This window comes from Alosa pseudoharengus, unplaced genomic scaffold (genome assembly GCF_046254945.1).
Source record: "Alosa pseudoharengus isolate Yale_2024_CS ecotype anadromous, Long Island Sound unplaced genomic scaffold, YU_APseudo_1.1 YU_APseudo_1.1_scf_10, whole genome shotgun sequence".
NCBI lineage: Eukaryota > Metazoa > Chordata > Actinopteri > Clupeiformes > Clupeidae > Alosa > Alosa pseudoharengus.
The window spans coordinates 2,083,397-2,110,222 of NW_027468565.1; the positions used below are offsets into that span (position 1 = coordinate 2,083,397).

The window sequence follows — 26,826 nt, forward strand, 5'->3', positions numbered from 1 at the left end:
ACAAGACGAGACAAAATATGTTCGTCAACGACCTTTTTTCCATGACTAAGACGAGACTGCACTAATGTCTTGAAACACTGACTAAGACTATACACTTTGAGTGCGAAAAACACAATATTGTGCTTTTTGTTCCCATACGTGGAGTGCCAAAAACGCAATATTATTAGGAACTCTCAATGAATAGAACTGAAATAGATAACGATCGAAAACTCATGAAAACGCACAATCTGGACATTTTATCTGGACATTTTATCATAACTCTGCTTTTGATGGTTGGCCCTTTGGGTCGAATCATTGACGTATTGTACTACTAAAACAGAAAGATCAAAACAGAAAGCGGTTTTAGGATTATTATCACAAATTGAAGGCCACCATAGTTTACTTTATCACTAGGGTTGGGCACCGAAACACGGTTGTGTTATCAGCAAAGTTGTAGGTGAAAACTTTATTTCACTGTGTGTTCTAAACAACATAATGGCATGATATTAATCTTTCATGTGCAGGAGGCCCATATAGCATCACAATGAATATGAAGATCATGTTAAAAGTTAGCTGGCAAAAACATAAATATGTAGGTTACATACCTGATGTCACTGAGCTGTGAAAGAGGCTACGGAACCATCTCTGCACGTTATCGCTAATTAAAGTCAGCTGACTGGTATTAGCGCATAGCCATAGTTGCTGTTAAAATGCCTACTAGCGCTGGGAATCTAAACACTTCAACACCGACATATAGCCAAACATGTTCAAAACTATTGCGTGTTATGGGGGAAGACATGACATTTCTTGAAGCATTTGTGAACACACTGAATTAACTGGAAAGTAGTCCCTGTTAGAATAGCTTGCTTGCAAATGCCGTTGTCCATGACTGGCAGTTCTATGGCAAGCGGTTTTAACATACCTTATGGCAAACTGCCTACACTGGGTAAACTTGAAAGCAGAGCTTACTTGTGTGTGCATCCATGGCAAGCTGTTTTAACATTTATATGTATTATGCATAGGAGCAATGAGATATTGATAGTAAATTGAATATAACAGTTCAATTTCATGTTCAAATTTGTCTTATCAATAAAAAAAAGCAATTCATGCTTTATACCAATTTATTGTAAAAACAAAGTACCGGTTTAGGCACCGTTTCGGCACTGGCACCGTTTTAAAAGTATCGATTTAGCACCGGTATCGGATAAAACCCAAACGATACCCAACCCTATTTATCACACTTGGCCACTGCAGAAAAAACATTGTAACATTATTAACATGAACAAAAGATAGGAAGAATAAGGCTAGTTCTGTAATTCACTGTTCTTTTGCAATATGATAGCATTCACAAACTAATAATCTTTTCTGACAGGTAAACTAACATAAACAGCACAATATAACATTATAGCCAGTTGGCACAAAGTAATCAATCATTGAAAAAGTTACTCGCTAAAATGTACCCATCTAGAGTTATCATTAGATCACAGCTCTAGGGTACTTGGGTTTGAGATGCTCATGCATCATCATCGTGCCGTCAGATGACCCTTCTTTGCGGAGTCTGAATTCAACCTGTTTAGTTGTTTTATTTCACTAAAATGTTTCCACACTTTTTAAGTTTTAAGGTTGACGTTTTGGCCTCACCTTCACTTCACTAGACTAAGGCAAGGCCTAAAACTCTTTATTAACAATTTTTTCAGACATTGATTGGAGAAATTAATGGGAAGCTTACTTTTGGAAGCTGAGCCCTCACGGAGATGGCCGGTGACTGTTGAGCTCTATAGGCATATAGGTTGCAACTAAATGCGTTTTAACACTTTATGCAGATAATAAAATGTACAGCATGTTTGTGTCAAAGTTGTTTATGACCTGTGCTCAATGACCTTATGATAATACTATGTTAAATCAATTGGGTCATTATGAGGTGAGAAAAGGCATAAAAAAAGGCAACCTTATTATTGTTTCAAAACCATTCCATTCTTCAGAAGTTTACGAAGCAAAGCCGATAATATTGATATGTGTACTGTAAAACTCCAAATAATAGCCCGGGCTTTTATTTTCCCAAATCGCCAAACTGCACCGGCTAGTATTAGAGACAGGCGTCTATATGAGACAGGCCTTTAATTCCCTTTACACAAAACTTTTCCTCTGCAGAGATGGAAAATATTATCGCATTAATTATTTCAAACACACTGAATGTCTACCTATATGACTAGGCTATCTGATGACAATTAGTGTTGAGATGTTCACTGAGTGAGATACAGTAAGATCCAAATAGCGGGGATAGCCAGAACAGAGGAAACATGTTTTAATCAAACGTAATTTACAAAGAGATCGTATCACACTGAAAGCTCATATTTTGTCACTAGCAACCTAGCCTATATCATGTTGCAGCTGTGACTAGACATGGTGAATGCTTTGCGACGGCTTGCAACAACGTGCAACATCTAATTCACACAGCTGCAACTCCTTTCTGCAACGGTTTGGTGTCATTGCGAATCTTTGGTGTGAATTGGGCTTTATACAGACGATCTGACGGGTTTTGGAAGATTAAATACAACTCGAAACTAAAAAAACAGACCAGACCATTTCACTTAGGGTAAGTAGCTACTTGACATAGCTCACTTCAGTAGCAATGTGACAATGTAGGAACAGGCTTCCATATGCTTCCATCACCAGCAGCAAGATAGGCTGCTTCCAATCACTTGTTATTTTCAAAAAATGTTATGGTAATAATTATATCATATGGAGGAAGAGGTAGCCTATCTGACATTGCTAACCTAGTCTGATATCAGGCTATTGGTAACTGTTTAGGAAAATGTAAGGGAATAATGAGATATGATAATCCTCCACCTCCTCAGAGCAGACTTCGCATGGCACTGTTTGTAAAGAGTTAACCTATGATTGGCAACTTTTGCATAACAATTCAGGTGGTGACATGCAAGTTGTAGATTTCTGATTTGATATGCACTAATAGTGATCTTCTTGGCACTATTCTGTCCCTGGTCATCGTTATCCCTCCTGAGAAAGACACAAAGTTTTTTGCAAAAGGCAAAAACCACCTCAAGCGAGCATATAATATTCTACCTAAGCTTATATATGTATGTTCAAATTGTCTGGGGTGCTTTAATATGTGTAGGGCAAAAATGCTCAGGGTTTTTAAAGGAGGAAGAGGAATTAAGCCAATTAGACTTAACAGCAGTGTGTGGCGTCCCAGACCCACCCCCTGCACACTCATAATAAGTTCTCTACAACAGATTCTTCTATCATTCTTCTTTGTTGCTATGGCCGTCTTTGATCCGATCAGGAACATAACTAAACAAATTGTAAGCCCTTAATGTGGGCACCAACAAATCCCAACAAATTCTTCAGTCAATCATCTCCATCTCTGTGGCAGTTTATGATCCAATTAGCAACATAACCACACAAAATGGCAGGTGCCATTAACTACCTGTAACAATTCAATGTATTACAACAAATTATAAAGTTCACCGAAACCGTTTGTACTACTAATTGTGTTATTTATTTGCTAGATAGCGTAAGAAAGAGAGAAGAAGAAACAAAAAAGGGCCTTCAGATAGAGCAGGCCGCATATTAATCTCTGTCCGTTTGTATTCCCCGTAAAGTCTGTGTGTTAATTATGTTCGTTTACTGTAACTCAGTCTTTGATCTTATATGATGCAAACAGTAATCCAAATCCCAGGAAAGATATTCCAACAAACAAAAAAATAAGTCCTTAAGTTTTCCAAATGTCCAACCACAGCTTAATCCTTATGGCAGCAATGACACCCGGCAATAAAAATAAAAAAATAAAAAAGTCTCACCCACGCTCTCACGTCTCACCCACGCTCCGTTTCCCGGTGGTATTCCAAAACGATTTAGTCCATTAGTCCGACCCGAAAAAACAAACAAATATCCACCGTCGAGCAATTCTGATCAGCATGGTGAAGCCATTTAATTCCTCCTTTGTCTCCCTCCGACACCATGTTCCTAGTTTAAATTTCTCCGCCCTTTGACGGAACTCGGTCAGCTGATTTACCTGTGCAAGCTGCGCTTCAGAGAGACAGACGTGCAGTCAGTGAGGAAAAATGAGTGAAAAATGAATCTCTATTTAAGTGAAATTTCTTTCCTTTCTCTCGTATGCATACAAAACAGAACATAACCTGGCCAGGAATAACTTATATTTTTTCTTTATTTAGATACATGCATTAATTTACTATTTAATTCATTTATGAGCCCTTGTATATGTGGCAGTGGCTACACCACTTCAGAAATAGCGACACTGCAACGAGATTTCAGAAGCGTTGTGGGTGACTACTCCAAAGCTTCTAGCACCTATCTCCACTGGTCTTGTGTGTGTTTGCCAGCCACGTTCCCTTACTTCTGCTATTAGTTCTCCTCCATTTCTTCAAATGGAATAGTTAGGTGAATAGAGTAGACAATGCACTCACATTCCGAATTCAAAACCATGTCCTGTATAAGAACAGAACAGTCTCAACAATACACTCGCAGTTACCTTCTGACATCCATCAGGAGAGTTCAATCCCATACTTTGCCCCATCTTATTGTTTGCATTCGTCTCCAGGTGTAGCGGCCCTGGTTCATGCTAGTTTTGTAACTAAATAGAATATACATTAAAGAGCCATGACCCATACATAACTTTCAGTTTCTGTTTTCACCAACCCATTGACTGAGGTTCGAGTAAGTCGAGTAAGAAGAACATCATAAGTGGCTCCTACATGAATTTAATGCAATGTGGTTAACATCCATAGCCCATAGCTCTTTCCAGCTGATCCTCCTCTTAACACCATGCCAGTTCATCCATTATTTATCCTTGTTTCGCTTGAGACACAGCTGTTGAACGTCTAGTTTGCTCTTCTTGTTCGCAATCAAAGCTGGTTACCATCTGTCTCTTCTCCTGTGCTGTAGACTTACTCCATGCTTTTGAACTGGTACGAAGACAAAATCTTCTGCACCTGTCCAACAATATCCCTTCAGTCTTAACTGCTTCCTGTGGATTCCACTTCCTCCCTGTTTTTTCTGTTGGGGCAGAGATCTTGATGACTGGATCCTTGGAATGTGACATGTCCAGACTGGTCTTAGCATCAGAGGAGATCATAGTGTATACTTTCTGTGTACACAAGGGTCCACTAGGGTCTGTTTGATATGAATAAGAAGGTAAATGTGCAGCTGGTTAAGACGTCTGTGTACCCATGTGTGACTGATATGGTGATAACAGATTTATGGTACATGCCTGATTATTTTTGTCTTTTTAGCTCTATGTTGGTGGGAATGCTGCTCTTATGGGACAGAAGTTTGCATCTTACCCTCAGCTCATGGTAAGCTGGTACTTATTATCTGATAAGAGGATTGCCAAATATTGTGTGCATCTCTAATAGTTATTAAACTTTTTTTATTTTATTGAATTTTATGCATTTTGCCCTTCAAGCCTTTCAATCATAGTACGGTGTCTTGTGTAATCCCGCTGGATTTTCTTGTTAAAAAAAATGAATTTTTTTTTTTGCATATTTTGCTAGTATAGAGTCTAAGGAACAAGATTTTTTTTGTCTTCAAATTTTCACGATCCATTTTCACACTTAACAAAAGTGGTCTAACTGCATACTGTTGCCCTGAGGCAACGGACAAAAAACCCAGATGACATCATCATTATTATATAATGTATAATTAAGACTCGGACTAATATCACTTCGGGGTCAAATGTGAGAAAATGCTGGTAAAGAGGTTATTTTACCTAATTTTTGGGTACTGATTCTGAATATCATATTCACTTAGCTGATTTTTTAGTTTTAAACCTGCTAATTAGCATTTTTAGCATAGTCTAAAACTGGCCTCCATAGGCAACATAAAACGGGTGAATAGGGTAAACATTTCAATTACAGACATCTGAATATTGGATAGTTAACATTGGATGTAGTCAGGTTTAGGTTTGCCTTTTTCTGGATTCAGAGCCTTAAAAGAACGGCTTGTTCAAGTGCCAGTCCTCGGTTATGCCGATTTCAGTCGACCCTTTACCTTAGAGACGGATGCAAGCCATGCAGGATTGAAGGAAGTTCTGTCACAGGAGAAGGATGGGTTACGGCGACCAATAGCCTTTGATAGCCGGGGCTTGCGGCCAAGTGAGAGGAACATGTCAAATTATAGTGCCATGAAACTCAATCTTTTTGCAGTCAAGTGGGCAATCACGGAAAAAAATTGCGAGTATCTCCTGGGCAAGTTCACCGTTTACACTGACAACAATCCCCTCAAATACCTGCTGTCAGCAAAACTGGGTGCTCTGGAACTGTGCTGGATTTCTCAGCTTGCCCTCTTTAATTACAACATCAAATATCGTCCTGGGACACCTAATCGCAATGCCAATGCCCTTTTTAGGCTTCCCACAAGCCCCACTAACGCGATCTGTGTCACATGGCCTGGATGCCCCCCTGCCGATTGCCATAGCCAACATGCAAACCTCGAGTGCACCTATCCAAGACTCTTGGCAGAATCTTGTACAGTGGTCACCATCCCTGGTCGAACGAAAAGAGACCTGAAAGTCCTGCAAGGCACTGATTCCTGTATTTCCAGATTTCTGTGGTTTTGGCGGCAGGGATGACCACCTACCCGTAAAGACCCCCACCTAGTCAATACGTCTTGGACAAGAGCATGTTGTGGGATGTTCATCTCCTTTTGGATCTTTGCTAGCTCCCTTCTCTTCCAGGAGTGGTTGAAGCCCTGATAAACACTCCTGCACGCCTTTATTGCTGCATCCACCCTGTCAATTTTTAAAGATTTACCTATAGCTAGATTCAAATTGTGGCCAAAGCAGCTGATCCAAACCGTTTCAGTTTGGAATGCAGCTTTCATGTTTGCAGCGTTGTCTTTTGTCACACTCACCACTGCGTTCTTTCTGATGCCCCACTCCTCCAACAGATTGTTAAATGTAATTTTGATGTTCTCACTGGTGTGGTCGAGGGGGAGGAATGCGGTTTCGAAGCAGGCTAATTTCAGCTCCCATCCAGTTGTTATGAAATGTGTTGTTAAAGAAGCCCTATGCAAGTCTGGTTATTCCTTCGCTGTTCCTTCGCCTTTTCGCCTGATTTGGGCTCGCATTTTTCACGACATAGCTTCCCCTGCAGCTTCGGTAGCAAGTGACTGCTACGCTAAACCCCCACTAGCTAGCGAGCTAGCCATCAAGAAACCAAGCTAAACACATACAGGGCTCACAATAAAACGGTCGAGCAAACACATTGTTCAAGAGACTATCAAACCACATTACAAAAACGAAGTTCACCCAAGGGTAGGCTACTTACAATTTCAACAGCAACAAAGCCAAGTCGGAGTCCGTTTTGCAGTCTTCTTAGAAACTACAATCTAACTACATTTTCGAGTCCTTCCGCCGAGTCACATCCGGATTTCTTCGGTCCGAGACCAGAAAGTTGCATATTCGTTTTTTCCGCGGAGAAACACTAGGGGGAGACGAAGCACCCACCAAACGACCCAAAAAGTGTTGTAGAACCATCAGAACGACTCTCAACCTGCATAATTAAGGTCATTTTTGCTAAAATTGTTGCATAAGGCTTCTTTAAGCTCTCTGTCACTCTCGTCCAAAGATCAGTGGTAAATGCAAGATGTTCCCCTTCCTGAAACAAGCTCATGACACCAACCTTGGTCTTTAGGTAGAGCTTCGGAATCACTTTCTCCGAGGAATTTTATATTTTGGAGCCAGCGTTTTAACAAACACACAAAATCCTGCCCTCACCACCATTCTAAAAGGCATCATATCTTTAGCAATAAAATAAGTCAGTGCATCTGTAATGGCTTCTGCCTCATGCTCTACTGCCTCATCTGCCTTCCTTTTTCTGCTCAAAGTTTCAAACATGCTCAGCTGTCTTTCTGCATCTTTTCCTTGACCACGTTTCCTGGATGCTGCCTAATCACCAGAAAAAAATATAAAAAGATGTCAATGTAAATATAAGGCTATTTTCACATTACTGGTCACTTTTATTATCTGGTTTGCACCAATGTGGCTTCTAAAATAATCCTAGTTTAGGCTATAGTACTTAGTAACTCTAGGTTTAAATAGGGTTTTAATAGACCATTCTGACCTGTCAATTAAGCCTAGAGGAGTATCAGATTGTCCGATACACCCACATGTAATTTGTAGGGCTACCATACCACCATAAGGGGGAGGCTCGTTTAAAAAATTTCTCGCATCTGCTGTTACATTGTATCACTGTGCCAGCCACCCAAAAGTTTAACGGCAGTGCTAGTGCTAACGAACAATAATCAGTCTGTGCTACTCTTCTGTTCATCATGATGACACTGCCACAAATCATTTATTCATTCCTTCATCTTCTACGCTAACGGCCTTACCAGATATGTTAGACAGGTACTGTAGGCTATAGCAGTGTTTCTCAGCCATTTTCCGACCAAGGACCACTTAAGCAATAAAAAAAATCACGGGCCACCTAGCAAAAACAAAACAGTAGATCCTTCAACATTACACAAAAGGCTCACTCACTGAACCACCTTGGTTATTGTCTTTGCACCTTGCTTATTGTGTAAGAGGATTCATATGATTTAACTGGCGTAGCTTACATAGGCAGTGTTGCAGAACTGTTTGGATTCACATACAAGTTGGTTCAATATTGCAAACAACTCATCTATATTTACCACGTCTGCTCGCGGGCCACTTGGGATAGCTTGCGGACCACTAGTGGTCCCCGAGAGAGAGAAAGAGAGAGAAACAACACACACAAAAAGCCTATTTATTTAAAAACGATTGTGTCATATGATAATAGCGTCTATACATTATTTATATGATATTCACATTTTCATATTTTATCATTGCGGTGATCATAACACCGGTAAATCGTGACACCTCTAATCTACGGTATAACAAAGAGTAGAACCACCAGTTATCATCCAGAGGGGAACGGTCAATTTGAATGTTTCAACAACTTCATGACTTGCTCAGGACCGTACCCTCTGAAAAGAAGTGTTAATGGCCCCAGTTGCTCCCTCAGCTCCTGTTCGCCTATAATACCACCGTGCACCAGTCCACACATTGACACATTGACCAAAATGGTGTCAACTCTAGCCATTATCACCTGTCCAAGGCTTATTTGAAGGGCATACCTCCAGGTAACCCTGAAGTTGGAGACCAGCTGAGGGTAGCCGTAGCCATAGCTCACATCAGCACTAGCGCTGAGCCTTCCAGGGGCCAAGATGGTGTTAACTTTAGTCTTGACCAACTGTTCCAGGCTCATTTGGAGGGCGTACCAGATGTCCAACCCCCCACAAACAGCGCCAGCCACCCGGCAGCGGCACCATTTAGCACAGACACTTTGGAAGAAACAGAGCTGGCCCCAAGCATAGCAGCAGGTGAAGATTTTCCAATCGTGCGCCCCCTGGAGGAGTTGGGTCTGGTCCCTGATCCGGTTCTATCCCTCTGACATTACACTCATAATACTGCCGGACAGCATTCAAACCCCTTCCACCTCCCACAGTCTGTTTCACATGAGTTCTCTGCCAGTGTAGCAGAAGTAAATGTTTCCCCCATCCCCTTCAGGCCTTGTCAGTAGGTAGGTATGCTACCGGGACAGTGAACTTTAAAGCCAGGGATGTATGTGGAAAGGCTGACCTGCAGCCCTGGCGCACACACCCACCCGTGGGTGCTGATCATATACTTAGGTTCCTCTCAGGGAGAACAATGCCGGTCATTTGAATTGTTTGGCGCATGGGTGCTTGTGGTTGTTGTCGCTGGAAGAACATGGCTTGACTCTAAGACTGGTGACTGTAGAGTGTAATGCTGCCATTGTGCTAGCATTTTGGCAGGCTTCCAAAAGTTGAGGTGCGTTGTTGCTGTTACCCCATTGCTTCTATCGCACGCCCGGCCTGTTGGCTGTGGATAACCTATTGCTTTTAAAGAGAGCAAATACACACGGTTTAGTGTCTGACAATGTTTTCCCTTGAGTTATTTGTTTTCTTGTATTAGTTCAGGCTGTGAGAGGGCCATCCGTGGTTTGTCTGTTTGTTTATTGTTAAAAGGATCCCCATTAGCTGTCACCAAAATGGAACAAGCTAGTCTTCCTGGGGTCCACAACAAGAAAAGATCACCTACTGTAACACTGACAATTCAAAAGCAGTAAAACATTGTACATCATTATAAACACCATCAAAAAATATTCAAAATAAATTACAGTATTCCATTCATTATTACATTCATACAGTAAATCCAATCAATGTCCAATCCCTACAAATGTAGATAATGTATTCTCAATTGGTATTTAAAAGATACTTTGCTATTCATTTTACGTATATTCAGTGGACAATTATTCCAATGATTGATAGCACGATAAATAACTGTTTTCTTTAAAGCATTTGATTTTGGTCGTGGTAACATCAACTGGTCATCATCAGCTGACCTAGTCAAATGAAAATGAACCTGATCACACCTAACAATTTGGTTATATAAGAAAACAGGATGAGAAGAAAAGACAGTGTTTCTGAAAAATTTAGTTGTGTTGAAATCCAACCTATATCTTCTCTACCATTAACCAAGAGAGTCGACGGTGCATACTAATTATGACCGCCGCTAGCGAAGCGGTCATATAGGGATTGTCAACGTTTTTTTTTTTTTTTTTTTTTTTTTCCCAGTCATCTACTTCCTGAATTTTTGGTCAACGATACCCGGGGCACATGAAATTTGGTGGGTATGTAGCCCCACTAGACTTTTACGGAAAATGTTCGTTTCGTCCCCGGGGTCCACTCCCCCCCCGTGCTGGGCCCCCCGAACCGCAAAAAAAGCAGTTTTTCCTAAATAACTACCTGAACCGTGGCACCGAGGATGAAGAATCTTTTATGGCTGTATGTTGGTCTCAAGGGCCCACATTAATCTGGCCCATAATCACTCATTTGTGATTTGCACCCCTCCGGTAAAAAATGAAAATGCAATATTATTCTGCTTTAATCGCCCCTATCTTCAGTTAAGATGTTCAGAACTGCACCAAATTGTATGTGTATGATTGACCTGGCATTCTCTGGGGGTATGCCAAGTTTCGTAGAATTTCATCCATGGGGGGGGGGGGGGTCTTAAAAAAATTAGATTATGTGTACATTTAGTGACTGTACACTCCTTGGCCTGTAGATGGCGGTGCACACATACACATGCACACACACACAGGCACCCACATACTATCGGTATTAGAACGGCCGATACATAATTACAAATTCAGTAGGATTAAAAGAAAGCCAAAATAAATATTCATCATCATCATCATGGCTGCATTTCCAGTATTGGCGATAAGTAGTCGTTTGTCCACTAGATGGCGCATCGTTGCAGTGAGACGTAATTTTGTTGGAAGTTAAACGTGGGTTGGAATAACAATGGACGCTTCCTACAAGGACTATAGTTTACCGCAGAGAACGTCTAATAAGGATAGGATGATGTTCACATGAAATGTAATTCCCATTTCTTCTTGAAGCCGAAATAAATCTGAGGATGTTTATCGGACATGCTTGGTTTTTACTGCAGGTACGTGAATCTTATAATATCAATAAGGACCTAGGTAATGTTACCGTTAGCGTTGGTTGAGTGATGGAGGCCAATTTGATTGATTGCATTTGTAGAAAACTATAAATGCGGTTATACCAAGCAAATTGATAGCAGCACTGTAATTGTATCTTTCGACTGTCATTTGTTGCACGTGCTACAAAAATCATTCTGTGCAATGGAAGATTTACCAACCTGATACAGTTTTGCCTATACATGCGTGAGACTGAGACGCCTGTTTATTTTGTTTTAAGTGCGTGCAGGGTGTGAGAGGGGAATCGATGTGCTTTGATTCCAGCTTGGTAGTTGTAGTCTGTGAAATTAAAAAGCACGTGTGTGTGAAGTATCCAAACAATGACACCTTCATTTCATTATGGCTGCTTCAGCAACACACCTTAAGCTACTGTGTAGTGGGTCCCATTTAGAAGTGGCTACTTCATTCATGCTTTCCTTGACTCATGGAGCTGCGTGAATTTTATTACAACTTTTCGCCACGATATGGCAGTTTAAGTCCGCTTGATACTGTAAGGCGTAAGCCATTGGTTTCCAAAGGAGATTTTATTTGTCTTGTATTGACAATTTATGTTGTAAATAGGCCTACCTTATAAGCCTACCTGTAGCTTAGGGAAGCTAACAGCTTTCTATTAGGATCTAGTTTGTTAGTTACAGTTTTGTCATAACTCCCTGATGCATTTTTGCATTTAGAATAGCCAGAGCGTGAACAATATCGGGTGCCTATGGACTAGGCTTGGTGAACCCAGCCTGATCTGCCTGCTATTTATTTCTTAAAAGATTGAGCTTGGTCTGGTGAAAGCCAGACTAGCCATGGACCTCAGTTACACAATGCAAGGGAACATGAATCAGCCTATATTTGCACGAACAATAACGGACAACAGCTCTTCAACTTTGGCCCGTTAAAATGTGTATGAACAGTCTAGCGACGCATTTCATCAAGGCCCATTTGGACATGTCAGTTATTTGCACCACTAGATGTAAAACAGCATTTCGTTTCAGACTACTGTTACTTAATTTGTGCATTAACAATAACGTTTCAGACTACTGTTACTTAATTTGTGCATTGACAATAAAGTATTACATGAACTAAAGATGACTAAAATCTTATGTAGAAGAAGAAACATTCACAAAAAAATCCATCCATCCAAAAATGACCTTTGTTTTTGATAGCTGTTGAAAACGGCATGGAACTGACACTGATGTTTTTGTTTATAAATAAATAAATAAATAAATAAATAAATAACATTATGCTGATACCTTTTGCTTTTCCCAAATACAATGTAGCCTACAGGTGTAAGTGACCTTTCATCAATCCAGTTGCAATGGATGAACTGTGATAAACTGCCCTACTTGTGATTGTTTAGAGATTTTAAAGGTTTTATAACAATGCTACATCTTCTTTGGCTATTCTACAATCTATTCACCTTTTCAGCACCAGTAGGCTACTTTCTGTGCAGCCGCACACACACACTCAGGCATGCCAAACAAGCATACACAAAAGTTTCAAGAGTGGGGGATGGAGTAAAATATGGAGACAAATTGAAATGTGATTTATTTTCGCGGAACGGATGTACAGGACTGGGCGGCGGTCATATTTTGTACCGCTATGTGGTACATCTAGTTGTGTTTGCTCTTACGAGACAATGTAATACTAACCTGGCCGCTCTGTTCTGTGCAGTTTGTAATTTCTTTAGTTGACCTTTAGATAATAGAATGACATGGCAGGTCAAGGAAAGCATCAAGAAAAGCAAAGATTAAGAAATCGTTTTTGACATGGGCAACAAGGGAGGAGGTGTTTTTACACTTTTCAGACACTCAGAGTTTGGAAACTATGGATATTGTTTTAGAACCAACAACCTTTCTACATTAACTGTGGAAATAAGTGGAATTAATTGTCAAAAAATGAGAAAGAAAATGAAAATCACTTTTCGGACTAGATATAATCGCTTATTTTAAAACATACAGATAAAAACACTAAAGATGGATCGTGAAAATTTGAAGACAAAAAAAAATATTGATCCTTAAGAGTCTATATTAGCAAAATATGTATATTGCATATTTTGCAATATTAATATCGCATATCTACAGTAGTGATGCATGAGCGGGTTTGAGTAAAATGTCTATGTAATGTTGCTGATTGCAGGTGGGTCGGGTCAAAATATATAGCTAAAAGCTATATAGCAGCGGTCTCAGTTGTAAATAGCTACAGTTAAGAACAAAATTATTCATACCCCTGGCAAATATTGATGTAATGTTGATTTTCTCTTGACCAATATGTTTGTTCTGACTAAAAATGACACTGCCACATGCCAAAAGGTTGTAAGACAATGTGGTAGAAAAATGGAATCAAAAAATAATTGTTTTTATCTTTTTTTTTAACATTTTTATGAAAAATGGCATGTCCAAAATTATTCATACCCTTTTTAAATAATCAATGGAAACATCTTTATTTACCGTCAAAGCTCTCAAAATAGTTATTATAGTACCTACCAAGCCTCTCCATGTCTCCACAATGATTTACGGTGTGTTTCCACACACCGAAATTTCGCGTCGCTCTCATTGAGGTTGAATGGAGACGAAATTCGCCCTGGTTGGGCGAAATGAAAGCGAATCGCCGAGGCAGGCGAAACAAAGTTGGCCAAAGTTTAACTTTATTTAAATGAGGACCATTCAAGAACCAATCAGGTCCGCGTCTTTGTGTTTGGAGGCGGGAGTTACAAAAAAGTCTGACCAAGATGGCGGAGACTACCTGAGCTGTAACACGAAAATGTTTATGTGATTAAACTGTTTCTACACGAACATTGACACTTGTATCAACACGGTTTATATGCCACACGAACTTAGTCAGAGCACATACACCACTAAAAAGACCACTATATATGTTAGTTTAAGCACTCGATCTTTTTAGCTAGCTGACAGGCGAAATGCTAGTATTTTAGGACATTGGATTGCATTGTAAACCTAGCTAGACAGCTAGGCTACATGCTGCAACACAGGTATGAAATATATTATGTCTTATTGACCTTGTTTCTATGAACATGAATTGTTGTTTATAGGCAACATCAACTTAGCCGAGGCATAAAGACCCCTGGATATCTTCATTAAGTACTTAAACGTTTGAGTTAGCTGATTAGCTGATTAGCCTAATTAGCTCGCTTGCCACCACTGGCTAGACACTGCAGTCAAAAGGTTAGCGGTTTCGCCGTCACGCCCCCGAGGCGAAATTTCGCTGGCCGAAAATCGCGAGGTGTTTCGCTGTGTGGAAACCCACCGTTAGACTGCACCTTTTTAGCAGCAATCTGGGTTTTGAGGCAGGAACGATTATTTGCCATCATTTTGGCCTTATGCTTTTTTGACTGATTGAGGTCTGGGCTCTGGCTGGGCCACTCTAAAATGTTGACATTGTTCTCTGTTAACCATTTCTTGCCTTGTTTAGCTGTATGTTTTGGAACATTGTATGGTTTAATGGTCCAATGATGACTATTGGGGCAAGTCTCTTGGCACACTGCCTGATCTTTTCCTCCTTAATCTCCGTGTAGCTTCTTGCTTTAGTGTTACCGTTAGCCTATCACGAGAAGGCTAACATCAACATTTAACATCAACATTTAACCCATAGCTTTTCAAAGATATTATTGGCTTCAATCGATGCAGCATGAACTTGCCACATAGGCTACCTGTGTGATAGAAGTATGGAGGAAGCTGGAGACACCAGAATTTATTTTATTTTATTTTTTTTAAATGTTAAGTATATTTTTTGGGGCTTTATGCCTTTAATGATAGGACAGCGGAGAGTGACAGGAAGCGAATGGGAGAGAGAGCAGGGGTGGGATCCGGAAAGGACCACGGGCGGGAATCGAACCCGGGTCGCCGGCATACGATGCAGGTGCCCCAGCCAGTTGCGCCACAGCTGGGGCCTAGTCACCAGAATGATAGATACTCCTCCGGGAAAAGCGATGTAATGCCTATTTGGAGAGGTTTTTAAAGAAGATGACAGCAGTGCTGGTTATGTTCTAGGCACTTGTGAAGCCATTTAAAAAGTATGACAGCCACAAAACAGCCACAACCAACATGGCTCGTCACAAATGGTGACACTGGTAAGCCCTCCCAGCTAAATGAGTAACTTCAAGTGCAATTAGTCAGGTAAAAGGACATACAGTAATTTCACGCCAGACAATATTAGCCTACATTAATATGGGCAACTGTGCGCAGCATAAACATAATAAAAGTTGCCTTAATTCGTTGTGTGTGTGACTTTAGACAGTGTATGTGCTTTAACATCAGCATTGTGCTTCATTCAGCATGTCAGTCCAGCTCCTCGCTAAAATTTTGACCAACAATTTATCTTGCTCTTGCCTACCTTTGCTGCCTTCATCATTTCTGGCCTAGAAGTCTTGTCTTAGTGATTTAGCTCATTCTTGTTAGCTAGTTGGCAACAACACTGAGAAGTCCCGTAGCCTGTGTGTGCACTCTCATTCTTATTCTCTCTTGTGCAAATATTCTCTCTCCTGCATGTGTAGTTCTAGGTCTACTGCTACTAAAATAAGTTTGTTTTACAGAAATGGCCTACTGTCATGCAATTCAGATAGGCTACAGTGCAGTGAAGGCTCGATGATGTTTTAAGCCCCCCCTGTCGACTTCAAGGCAGGGCTGCGAGTGTCAACTTCAAGGCACCTAACCCTTGCCTAACCCTAGTGTCTTCCATGCAGCGCTGCCTGGAAAACGATGTTGGGGGCTTAAAACACCAAAAGGTGCAGTGATGAGTCTGGAAATTATGGTAGGCTAGCTCTGAGTGTTACACAGGAATTCCCTCTCGCTCCTCGTAGCCTGATGGTACGCACAGTGCGTGCGGCAGTACACCTGCAGGCACTGCTGACGTGATTAAGGAGGGCTTTCTGTTCCTGTTTATGTAAAGGTTTTACATAGCTTAATAATGATACACTGCATGTTAGGCTACATTAACCAACAGCGCACATTTTGTAAATAAGCAGGTCGGATCGTGGGACAGGGTATAATTTTGTCTTAATTAATGTTCGCTGTTTGAGTTGATTTAGATATCAGGCGAGCATGGGCCACTTGTGACCAGACCCGCACCACTGTCAGCTGAATAAACAGGTATCAACTGACGATAGCCGATAAAATGACAAGACTAAAACAAAAACAATCGAAAATAACATCTACAGATATGTCTGAATACGCAAAAAAGGGGTTCTAAGAACTAGAGCCAGATCGATTTTTGGTGGGCCTTTATAACAACCGATAAATATTCAAAAATTAAATAAAGCAAAATTGAATATTGATCTTTGATTTAGATTTCCATTTCCAGCTCCAGCTCTGGTTTGTACACCAGATGGCACATCTTCTTACTGCAAGACATGCATGCTGCTTGACTTGGTTCCACTTCTCAGCCTACACAACGACAACGAATTGCAGCTTGCGTGTCATAGTTTTTTGAAGTGGTTTGTGTGTTCATGGTAGGAGGATTTTCATGTAAAATATAATTCTCATTTCTTCTAGAAGCCTAAATACACCCAAGAATGTCTATCGGACATGCTTGTTTTTTTTTTTACTGCAGTAGGCTAACTTTAATCACCAGCTTAATGTTACTTCCAAAGCTAAAATAACTTTAGCATTAGTTGAAGCATAAATGCCGTTATATCGAGTATATTGATAACAGCACTGTCGTTTTGACTGTCATCCCATTCATTTTCTGATCATACTGAAAGGAGCTAAGTTAGTTAGCCACAGCGCTAACATTTAGCTAATGCCTTGGTTTGCCGGTGGAAGTACGATGCATCCTTAAAAACACTGGACAGAGACGGTTCTGTTGGCTAAAACTGTTTAGCTGCTGTTGACTCGTTCACCAACACGGTCACATCGCTCAGACTGTCCTTGGTGGTCCTGTCAGTGCTGTCAGTGAGTGTAAACTGTTACATTAAGCTCACGAAGACTGCACACAAAATAAATGTGAGCATATGAAACAAGTCTTCTGAGCTAACATTAATGTTTAACATTAATGTTAAACACTCACATCTCATATACTCCTTAGTTTCAATCTGTAATTGTTTTGCATTTCAACAAAGGTTCTTACACCAAGCAAGGAAGTGCATGGTTTACAAAAGCTAAAGCATAGCCCACAATGAAGATTGTGCAATGGTCAGGGTTTCCACGGGTCATGGAATTTCTGGAATGTCATGGAATTTAGGAAAGTCTATTCCAGACATGGAAAGTCAGGGAATTTTATAATTTTTGGGTAAAAGTCATGGAATATCAGGGAATTTTAGCAGTTTAAATTTCACTTGCCAAAATACATGAATAGCAATAGCAAAAAGTTCTCCATATAACTTTTTTTTAAATTATTTTTGATTTCTCCTCCATCTATCTACCCATGTCCTTGATTGCCTAGCCTTTCTGCCCACCCCACACCCATCCCCAACACACACACAAAAAACACACACACTTACATCATCACTGTCATCACCTCACATACATACAGCACACTGCTTGCTACAGTAAGCATCCTCTACATACTAGCTGCACACTGCCCCCCCCCCCCTCCTTACATACACAGCACATTGTCTTCGGGATCTTCTCCAACACACATCCTCTAAATACTTACAGCACACTGCCCCCACCTACCCACACACACACTACACACACACAGTCACTGCTCCACTCCCCTCCCGCCACACACACATCTTCACTGTCATCACTCACATACATCATACAATACTCTGCTTGCAATAGTAAGTCCCTTCACCATACTTGCAGTACACTGCCCCCCCAATAAACAGCACATTGTCTCATGAGGAAGCTTCTCCAACACACATATTGCACACTGCCCTCTCCCCACATACACAGCACACTATCCCATCTCCCTTGTCATCCCCCCAACACGCACACCAAGACCCCTGGCAGTTGGGTTAGCCCCTTGAGCCGTGGATCTGCCCAAGGTTTCTTCCTTGGTAAGGGAGTTTTTCCTTGCCCCTGTTGCTCTTGGGTGCTCCTTGTTGGTGCCCCCCCCCCAATCCCAATCCTCCCCCACCTTTCTTATGCAGCCCTTGCCACTTCTATCTACTAAACCCCTCTTCTACTGCACTTTTTACCCCCCCCCCCCCATAAATGCACAAATAAGCTGACACCAGACATAATTTCACTGCATTTCTTACTGGAAGTAACTATATGCATGTGACAATAAACTTCCTTGTATCCTTGTAGCATATATTTCCACACAGTATTACTGTAGTTGTGGTTAGCCCAACGTTGTTTATTCAATGCGTATTTATTTATTCATCTCCTGTTCTAAAAAAGTAAAAGATTCTTCAACGCTACATAGCTGCTCTCAAATCTTTGGTCGATGTATTGTACCATTCATTATATAGTAGGTCATGGAAATTCATTTTTTTGTCAGGGAAAGTCAGGGGAAAGTCATGGAATTTTATATTTGAATTAGAGTGGGAACCCTGAGTGGTGGTTATCAAAAGTGAAAAGACTATACACTACTTGGCTGTAGTCAAGACCACCTTTGTCGAGTCCAAGTCAAGTCCAAGACCAGGACTAGTCGAGACCAAGTCAAGACCGAGTCCAAAGAGGTTCGAGTCCAAGACAAGACCGAGTCCAAAAAGGTTCGAGTCCGAGTCAAGAACGAGTCCAGGATAGGAAAAAAAGTCTTATGCATGACAGTATCAAGACAATCATTTTGGGTTATTATTATTATCTAAAAGCAAAAATAGTGTGAACACACCCAGGATTTGTAAGTGTAGCCATTCCCCTTCAATATTATTATAGGGCTGTCAAACGATTAAAAATATATATTTTGATATGAATTAATCTTGATTAACCGCAATTAAAAAGTTCCTAAAGACTAAAGCTTCTTAAATGGCATATTAAATACAACATAAATCACAAAATTAATGAGTAGCCACAAAGGTAAAAGTAAAACACTTTTATATTATTTAAATGATAATACTGACACAGTAATTGTGTTTTAAAGTATTCATTTCTTAAGAAATACTACACATTTGATGCTGTTTAACTCATTTGTAAATGGTGCACTGTCACTTTAAGCCCATTGTGGCCACGTTCTCATAATGATCTTTTTTTTACCAGCTCCATTGAAATATAGCCTATAGCTAGTCCACAATCTCTAATATTGTTTGTACCACATGTATTGTACAATATTAACAATGATAAGCATGATATTAAGTTGGTATAAACAGATTTCATTCCTTTGGAAATAGAAGCATGTAATGACATGATGCTAGCTAGACATTTTCTGTTTGCAATTAAAAGTGAATGATGAGCCTAAGCCAGTCACCTACAGTGGGTCAGAATTGTCACCTACAGTTAAGAATTGACACTTCATTCACCATCAAGGTGATTCATGCAGCTGGGTGAAATGTAAGTACAACTGCAGCCGTTTGGGGGCAGCATAGTCCACGGTCGAACCGGGGCGGAGCATTCGACAGCAAGGGCTGTGATTGGCCGAGTTTTCAGTGCGTTTCTGTGTTTTTAGCAGCCCCTGCAACATGCTAGTCCACTGTAGCCTATAAGCTTTGTACATAATGTTAAACATAGTTTTGGATTCAGTGGCAAGATGTCTTGATTGTACAGTGCCTGTCTCTCAGTAATGTTTTAAAATGAGAGCTTCGTCAGCTGGAAGTAGGCTACTTTGTCGGCAGTCATGAGAAGTTCGCTTGCTAACAGAACATAAATATGCTGCCCGGAAACCTCGTGAATAGTTCTGATTTGTTTTACTACACTAACGAGGTTAAATATAGCCTTTGCCTACGGCATCTCCTTAACAGTAATGTTAACAAAATGACAGCATTCATATGACAAAGGAAAACGAATTCGGTCACTCAAGACTGTGCCACAGCAACCAGTGTACTACAGTCCTACCCAATAGGCCTACTCGAAGCAGATATCGTTGTCTGACGGTCGAGTGGGTTAATGCGCGTATTTCCAGAACAGGTCTGCAACTTTCAGGCAGTTCTGAGTTCGAATCTAGGCAGGAGCAGAGCCATATAAAGGCCTAGGCCTATTGTTATAATTTTTTGCAAGGTGTTGCTCCTGGCAATACTTGTTTATAAGACGTTTGGTGATTAGTTGATAGCTGTTTTTGGGACACGTTAAACGTTCTTTATAATGAGCGCATACGGGGAGTAAAATGACTGTTACGCGCTGTTACAACTGTAGGCTTGTGTTTTGTGTTTGTTTGTCATGTGTTTTCAGGTTTGAGGGCTTTTTTGGCAAGATTGACCTTGGTTAGACTCTGCATATGTTATTTCTCCGTATGGAAAATAAAGTAAATTTTCGACACACATCTGTTATTAGTTCAATAACAAGTGTTCCTTGTTAAAACATGTGACTAGTGAAACTCAAATGATTTTAGAAATATTTAGCCAAAGCCAAAAAGTGTTAGAGAGAAGGAGAGACGCCGGTGCAGCTCAGATGTCTTCTTAATTTTCTTTATTCTTTAGTAAAAGGTGCAGAACATTATTAAACTTTGACTAACGTTTCGATGTTCGTTAGTCAAAAATATCGACACATCGAGACGTTAGTCAAAGTTTAATAATGTTCTGCACCTTTTACTAAAGAATAAAGAAAATTAAGAAGACATTGAGCTGCACCGGCGTCTCTCCTTCTCTCTAAAATATCTGTCCTGGCCTGGTTGCACCGGATTGTCGCCAAACGACAGAAGCACGGAGAACCCTCCTTTGTCTACCAAAAAGTGTTACTTTGTGCCCCGCGCTCCCCCACTGCTTGTGAAAGAAGGGGGTGGGGGAGGGGGGCTTAACGTGAAAAAGCTTAATGTCCCAAAACGGCAACAAGTCATAATGGTAGGCTACAGGAAGTGGGGGGAGGGTATGGGATGACCAGAGCCGTCTTCGCTATGCTATTCAGAAAGCATCTTCTATTGTCTTTCCAGGCGCACACAGCCCGTTACCATAGCCTATCGAGTGCCTTAACAGATAGGCTCTGCTCTTGGGCTTGGCCTCACAGCGAACTCAACCCTCTTGTTGCTTGCAGTTTGTTAAATAAAGCGATGCAGATTACATTATTTATTTCTGATTAATTGTGTCTTTTGCAACATCTGCTTGTTAGGCTGGGCTACTGTCAATGTCCTGTACAGGTAAATGTTCAACAATTGCTGGTGTAGGCCTACAGGCTATAATCAATTAGGGACTGTTCGTTATTTATTTAAGGGGCTACCGGAGGAGTAGTCAAAAAAGACGTGACCCTCCCTCGCCAGCAAGACATTTTTCTATGAGCCTCCAAAGTGATTGAGAAAAAAAAATCACCAGTCCCAACAATTTATTGATGCCTTCTGTAGGCTACTGGGTCAATTTGGGAGCTTGCATGCTACAACACCTTCCTTGAAATGCCTTGAAAATCACAATTGCACAAATAATCACCGGGGCCGAAACAAACCTGTCAACTTTTCCCGGGTTTATCGCGTATTTTAACTTTTTCCTCGCTGTCTTAGGAGGAGCTGCAGGGCCGTCGCAAGGGGGTGCGAGGCCCTGTGCGAACTTGACAGATGGTGCGAGGCCCTGTGCGAACTTTACAGATGCATGAACTTACGTGCATGAAATCATGCGATAGCTACTTTACACATAGCCAAGGCTACCGTCGGTGCATTTTAGTAGCCTAGTCTAATAAGCTACACCAGCTTGTCTTTAAGAGGGGAAATTGTATAGCCTATAACATTAGCTGAGTCACATATTTGGCCATATGGTGTTTATCATAGGCTACATCACGAAACCAAATAGTGTAACAAAGGCGAACACTTTAACAGGGGGGAATTAATTGGGCATGAATCATTGTGCTGAACGGTATTTGTCAATGAGCAGAAACACACGACATTCAAACTGTTGATAAGATGTGCACTATGGAAACTGGTCTGTAGGCTAACATAGGACAAATAAATGACACTGACTCGCCATATCCTGACTCTGAAAAAACATTGTCTTGCTTTGCCGCAAACTCAGCAATGAAATCATAGGCCAGTTTGCAGGTAGCATAACGTCGTTTTCAATTCATAGAAGGGAGAGCCCAGTCTCTCCTGTGACATTGAGGTGCGCAAATAGTTTTTAATAGCCTGTTCAACTTCGAAATGCTTCACCCGATGCCAGTCACTGATCGCAATTTCAAATTTCGGGAAGCTTCGTTCAATCTTTTTAAGTTTGTGAAGTTTTAAGTGCAGTAGGCCCCTATCTGCCCCCTTTGGAATTATATCTCGAGCCTATTATAAGGTCCAGTGAGTTATGTCCTGGGATTCGGACGTGCTCAAAAAGAAAAGAAAAAACACTTTTTTTATAGCTGGTTATGAGGAGCAATATGAGTCTGAACTCTGTGTCATTCAGACTCAACCCTCTTGTTGCTTTGATATCTTTTTCGTTGTCGTTTGAACGTCGGCAAGCAGGCATGTTGCGGTTGCAATTTAAGTGAAATGTCTACAGTAGGCCTACAACATGCAACATGCTTGTTAGGCTGGGCTACTGTCTTGTACAGGTAAATGTTCAACAATTGCTGGTGTGCAGGCTATAATTAATTAGCTAAATCATTTGTCCAGCTGTTTAAAAAAAAATTGTGCTACATTCAAACGCAAAAGGTGCTTTCATATCTTTTTTGTTTGAATGTCGGCAAGCAGGCATGCTGCGGTTGCAATGAATGAGGATAATTGGTTTTATATACGGATTTATTTTTTGCATTATTTTGAATATGACTCGCTCCAGTCTCAACAGCACGTCTACTTTTTCCACACGCATCTAAGTTCTAACACACATCCCCTCTCGCTTTCTCTCTTTCCATCCCTGCGCACGGGGCTTTCTTAAAGGAGCTGCACCATTTTACAACAATTGCATCTACATTTTCATATTAGAATGTTTTGTCTGTTTAAGTGTAAGCTTAAACTACCGTGATCAATTTAAGTTCCCGTGCCCCCGCTGCGCTTATGCGCTTATCGTTACACTATCACATCTATAAGTAACCGTGACAAATAGGGTATAAGATATATAAACTCACGCTATTGTATTATCATATATGTTTGGTAATGGCTCACTGCGTCATGGAAGCAGAACTCCCAAGTGACACCTTGTGGTTGTTTGTGTCAACTGCAGTTTGTGCCATTTCTGCTGAGAAAATGGGGTGCTTGATTCATGAAGGAACCCGTCCAAACTTAACTGGGACCCACTGTATGTAACTGTTGCTGTTGGTGCATTTTGACATTGTAAACGTTATCTAACAAGAGTGAAAAGCAGCATGCAGTAAAACTACTATTTATTGGCTAAATGTTGGTTCCTCTTCATCTTCAGCTAACTCCACAGAGAGTAAAATAAACTCTCAGGCTTGTGGTTTTAGGTTTTGCGGCTTCCGTTACGTGACATCAGCCCCCCACAAAGGTAAACACTATTGCGTTAATATTTTGTAACACATTATGTATTTCAAAATGAATCGCGGCAATTAACATGTTAATTTTGATGGCCCTAAAGACACCTGGACTCGGTCGAGACCAAAAGCCATATTTGGCAAGACCAGTGGCCGAGACCGAGACAAGACCAAGTCCAAATACTTGCGAGTCCGAGACAAGTCCGAGACCATAGAAAAACGCTCTCGAGTCCGGACTCGAGTCCAAGACCGGACTCGAGTACTACAGCCCTGCTACTTATTTCATTTTTACTGTATAAGAGACTTTCATTAGGAAACAAGATAGTTAGGCCTATTTAAACAGACAATGTCCCACCTTGATCAAAACTTTGTTATGGGAGAAATTGTGTTAAAAATGACTATCGGCTGATATATCAGTTATCGACTTTTGAAACTCTCAAATATTGATATCAATATCGGCCTTCAAAATATCATATCGGTCGGGCTCTAGTACCAGAATAACATTAGCAAGCTAGCATTATGTAGGTAACCTAGTTAAGAATTAAAACAAACTTTAGCAAGATCTAAAACATAAAACAAAACTTTTCTTTCCTTTTCTTCATTCACCGGGTTGTGTGGGGAGGCCAACATCAGAAAGAAACTGAACTTGTTTGGTCTGCTTGTGTGCATTCCAAGTTCTGATTGGCTCACAGATAGAACCTTATAAAACCAAGTTAGAGTTTGACTTTGCAGATAGACCTTTTTTGTTTTCCAGATTAAAAAAAAATGCAAAAACACCTTAGATAGTGTAAATAAGTTACCCCATAATAAGAATGTGTGAATAACTCACTGTGAATAACTAAAATCTTATAATTCCAAGGGGACTGTGTGTGAGTGCGTGCGTGCGTATGTGTGCATGCATACAAACATAACTGTAACTGATAGATGTTTGTCTCAGGTTCTGCTTTGTGGACCTGTTGGGCCTAAGCTGCATCAGTTACTGGATGATCAGATTGTAGTTCCTCCTGAGTCCCTTCAAGAGACTGATGAGTTCCACCTTATTCTGGAGTATCAGGCCGGTATGGAATTAATTTGAAGTTATTCTGCATCTACAGCTAAATCCACTGCTTTTCAACAAGTTGTTGAACATGTTTCTTTGTCCTAAAGGGGAACAGTGGGGCATGACACAGGCACCTCAAGCTAACCGTTTCATCTTTTCCCATGATGTGGCCAATGGGAAGATGAGTTCTATGGAGATTTTTGCTGCCAGCATTGAAGAGTTCCAGCCAGAGTTGGTAGTTCTCTCTGGCCTGCACATGATGGAGGGAATGGGAAAGAATCTGTGGAGAGAACGGCTCAAAGAGGTTATAATTTCAGCTATACTTTGTCAAAATGTTTATTCACAGAAACAACACACTGGAGTCTGGAGCCTGTCAGACACTTTTGTAGTTTGACATACCTTGACTTTCTATTTTAAAATAATGGGCCTCTTTCATCAATTGTTCTGATGAAGAAACATGTTCTTAAAACCCACTTACACCATTTTCACAATGATTGTCTTTAATCAATGTTTTCTTATTTGGGATTTGTTCTTAGGTAAACATAATCTAGGAACATTCAAGAGCACTCTTACACACTTTTGAGTGCTTACTTGTTTGGGCAAAATAACTGGATATTGAGTCTTCATCAATTTCAAAGTTATGGGACTTTATATATATTTAACATAAATAATCCCAACAAATAACTATTCAACGCATGTTTAATATATATTTTTTGAAAACATAAAAGTAGCTAAATTGAGTTGAATCACTTGTATAGTTACAAAAGGTACAAATACCAATGTAAAATGAGACACAGCGATTTTGTAAGCATATCCAGAATTAACTGATGACTTAGCTGATAACTGTTTTTTTGTGTATATGAAGGCTGTAGTGGCCATCTCTGATGTTCGCAAACAGATTCCCATTCACCTGGAATTGGCCAGCATGACTGACAAGGAATACATGAGCAGCATCATGCAAGAGGTAAATGTGTAGGTTTAATATACATTTGCTAGTCAAAAGTTTGGACACACTTAGTCATTTGCAGTTTTTTAATGTCACATTTTTACATTATAGAATAATACTGAAGGTCAAAACAAGCCAAAAAGTATCAAAAAAGCAAAATGTTTTATATTGCACCATTTGCTTTGCTGCTGATTTTGCAGGTCAACACCTGGAATGGTTTTTCAACAGTTTTTGAAGGATTTCCCATACATGTTAAAGGAGAATTCCGGTGTGATATTGACCTAAAGTGTGTTGAAACATGATACCGAGTGTGAACGTATGTTTCATAGCTCATCTCGGCTTGTCCCCTGCCGAGCCGATGCTACCAACAGTTTTTCGATGGGGGTGCCTCGGGCATTGGCCTAGCCATGCAAATAAATTACTGTTTTACACCATTTACGAGGCTCAAAGTAGCTCCACACTTCATTGGTAGACTTCCGAGGGCCTTGACATTTAAAACGAGACATTGAGAACTTTGAAAAAGCACTGGTAGTTTATTTACAAGACGATTTATACAGGCAGTACCTAGCAGCAACTGGAATCCATGCATTTCCACAGAATTATTTTTGGAATCTGATCCCTTATCATACCGGTTCATTCCTACTCGTCGCTCCACTTATCGTGACTAAATTCAAGATGGCGGTGAACGGTAAACTTTGTGAGGTAGTAGAAAATAAATTAACTTTGGCTTTTATTTTGAAACTTGTCTTCACGGCTCTCATGTCATTCACACTCTTGGAGAGTGAAAATAGTCTTTTGAACGTATGCACCGCTATCACCTCTGGTGTAACCAGTTATATTTGTGGAAGCTAATTGTTGCCGCAGACGCAATGCGAATAGAACGCTCGCGCCCGGTATATCCTCCCA

General features: G+C 40.6%; 1 protein-coding gene across 4 annotated transcripts in view; it reads left to right on the forward strand.

Moving 5' to 3' along the window:
• adpgk (ADP-dependent glucokinase) overlaps positions 1-26,826 on the forward strand; it is a 52,582-nt gene that overhangs the window by 10,550 nt on the left and 15,206 nt on the right. For 3 of the 4 annotated variants that reach the window (XM_076302698.1, XM_076302690.1, XM_076302704.1), the window contains exons 4-7: positions 5,253-5,315; positions 24,873-24,993; positions 25,082-25,278; positions 25,840-25,938. In XM_076302698.1, coding sequence (XP_076158813.1) covers positions 5,253-5,315; positions 24,873-24,993; positions 25,082-25,278; positions 25,840-25,938 — 480 coding nt within the window. Of the gene's footprint in view, positions 1-5,028; positions 5,155-5,252; positions 5,316-24,872; positions 24,994-25,081; positions 25,279-25,839; positions 25,939-26,826 lie in introns of all 4 variants that reach the window. The other variant, XM_076302710.1, reaches the window with a different exon arrangement.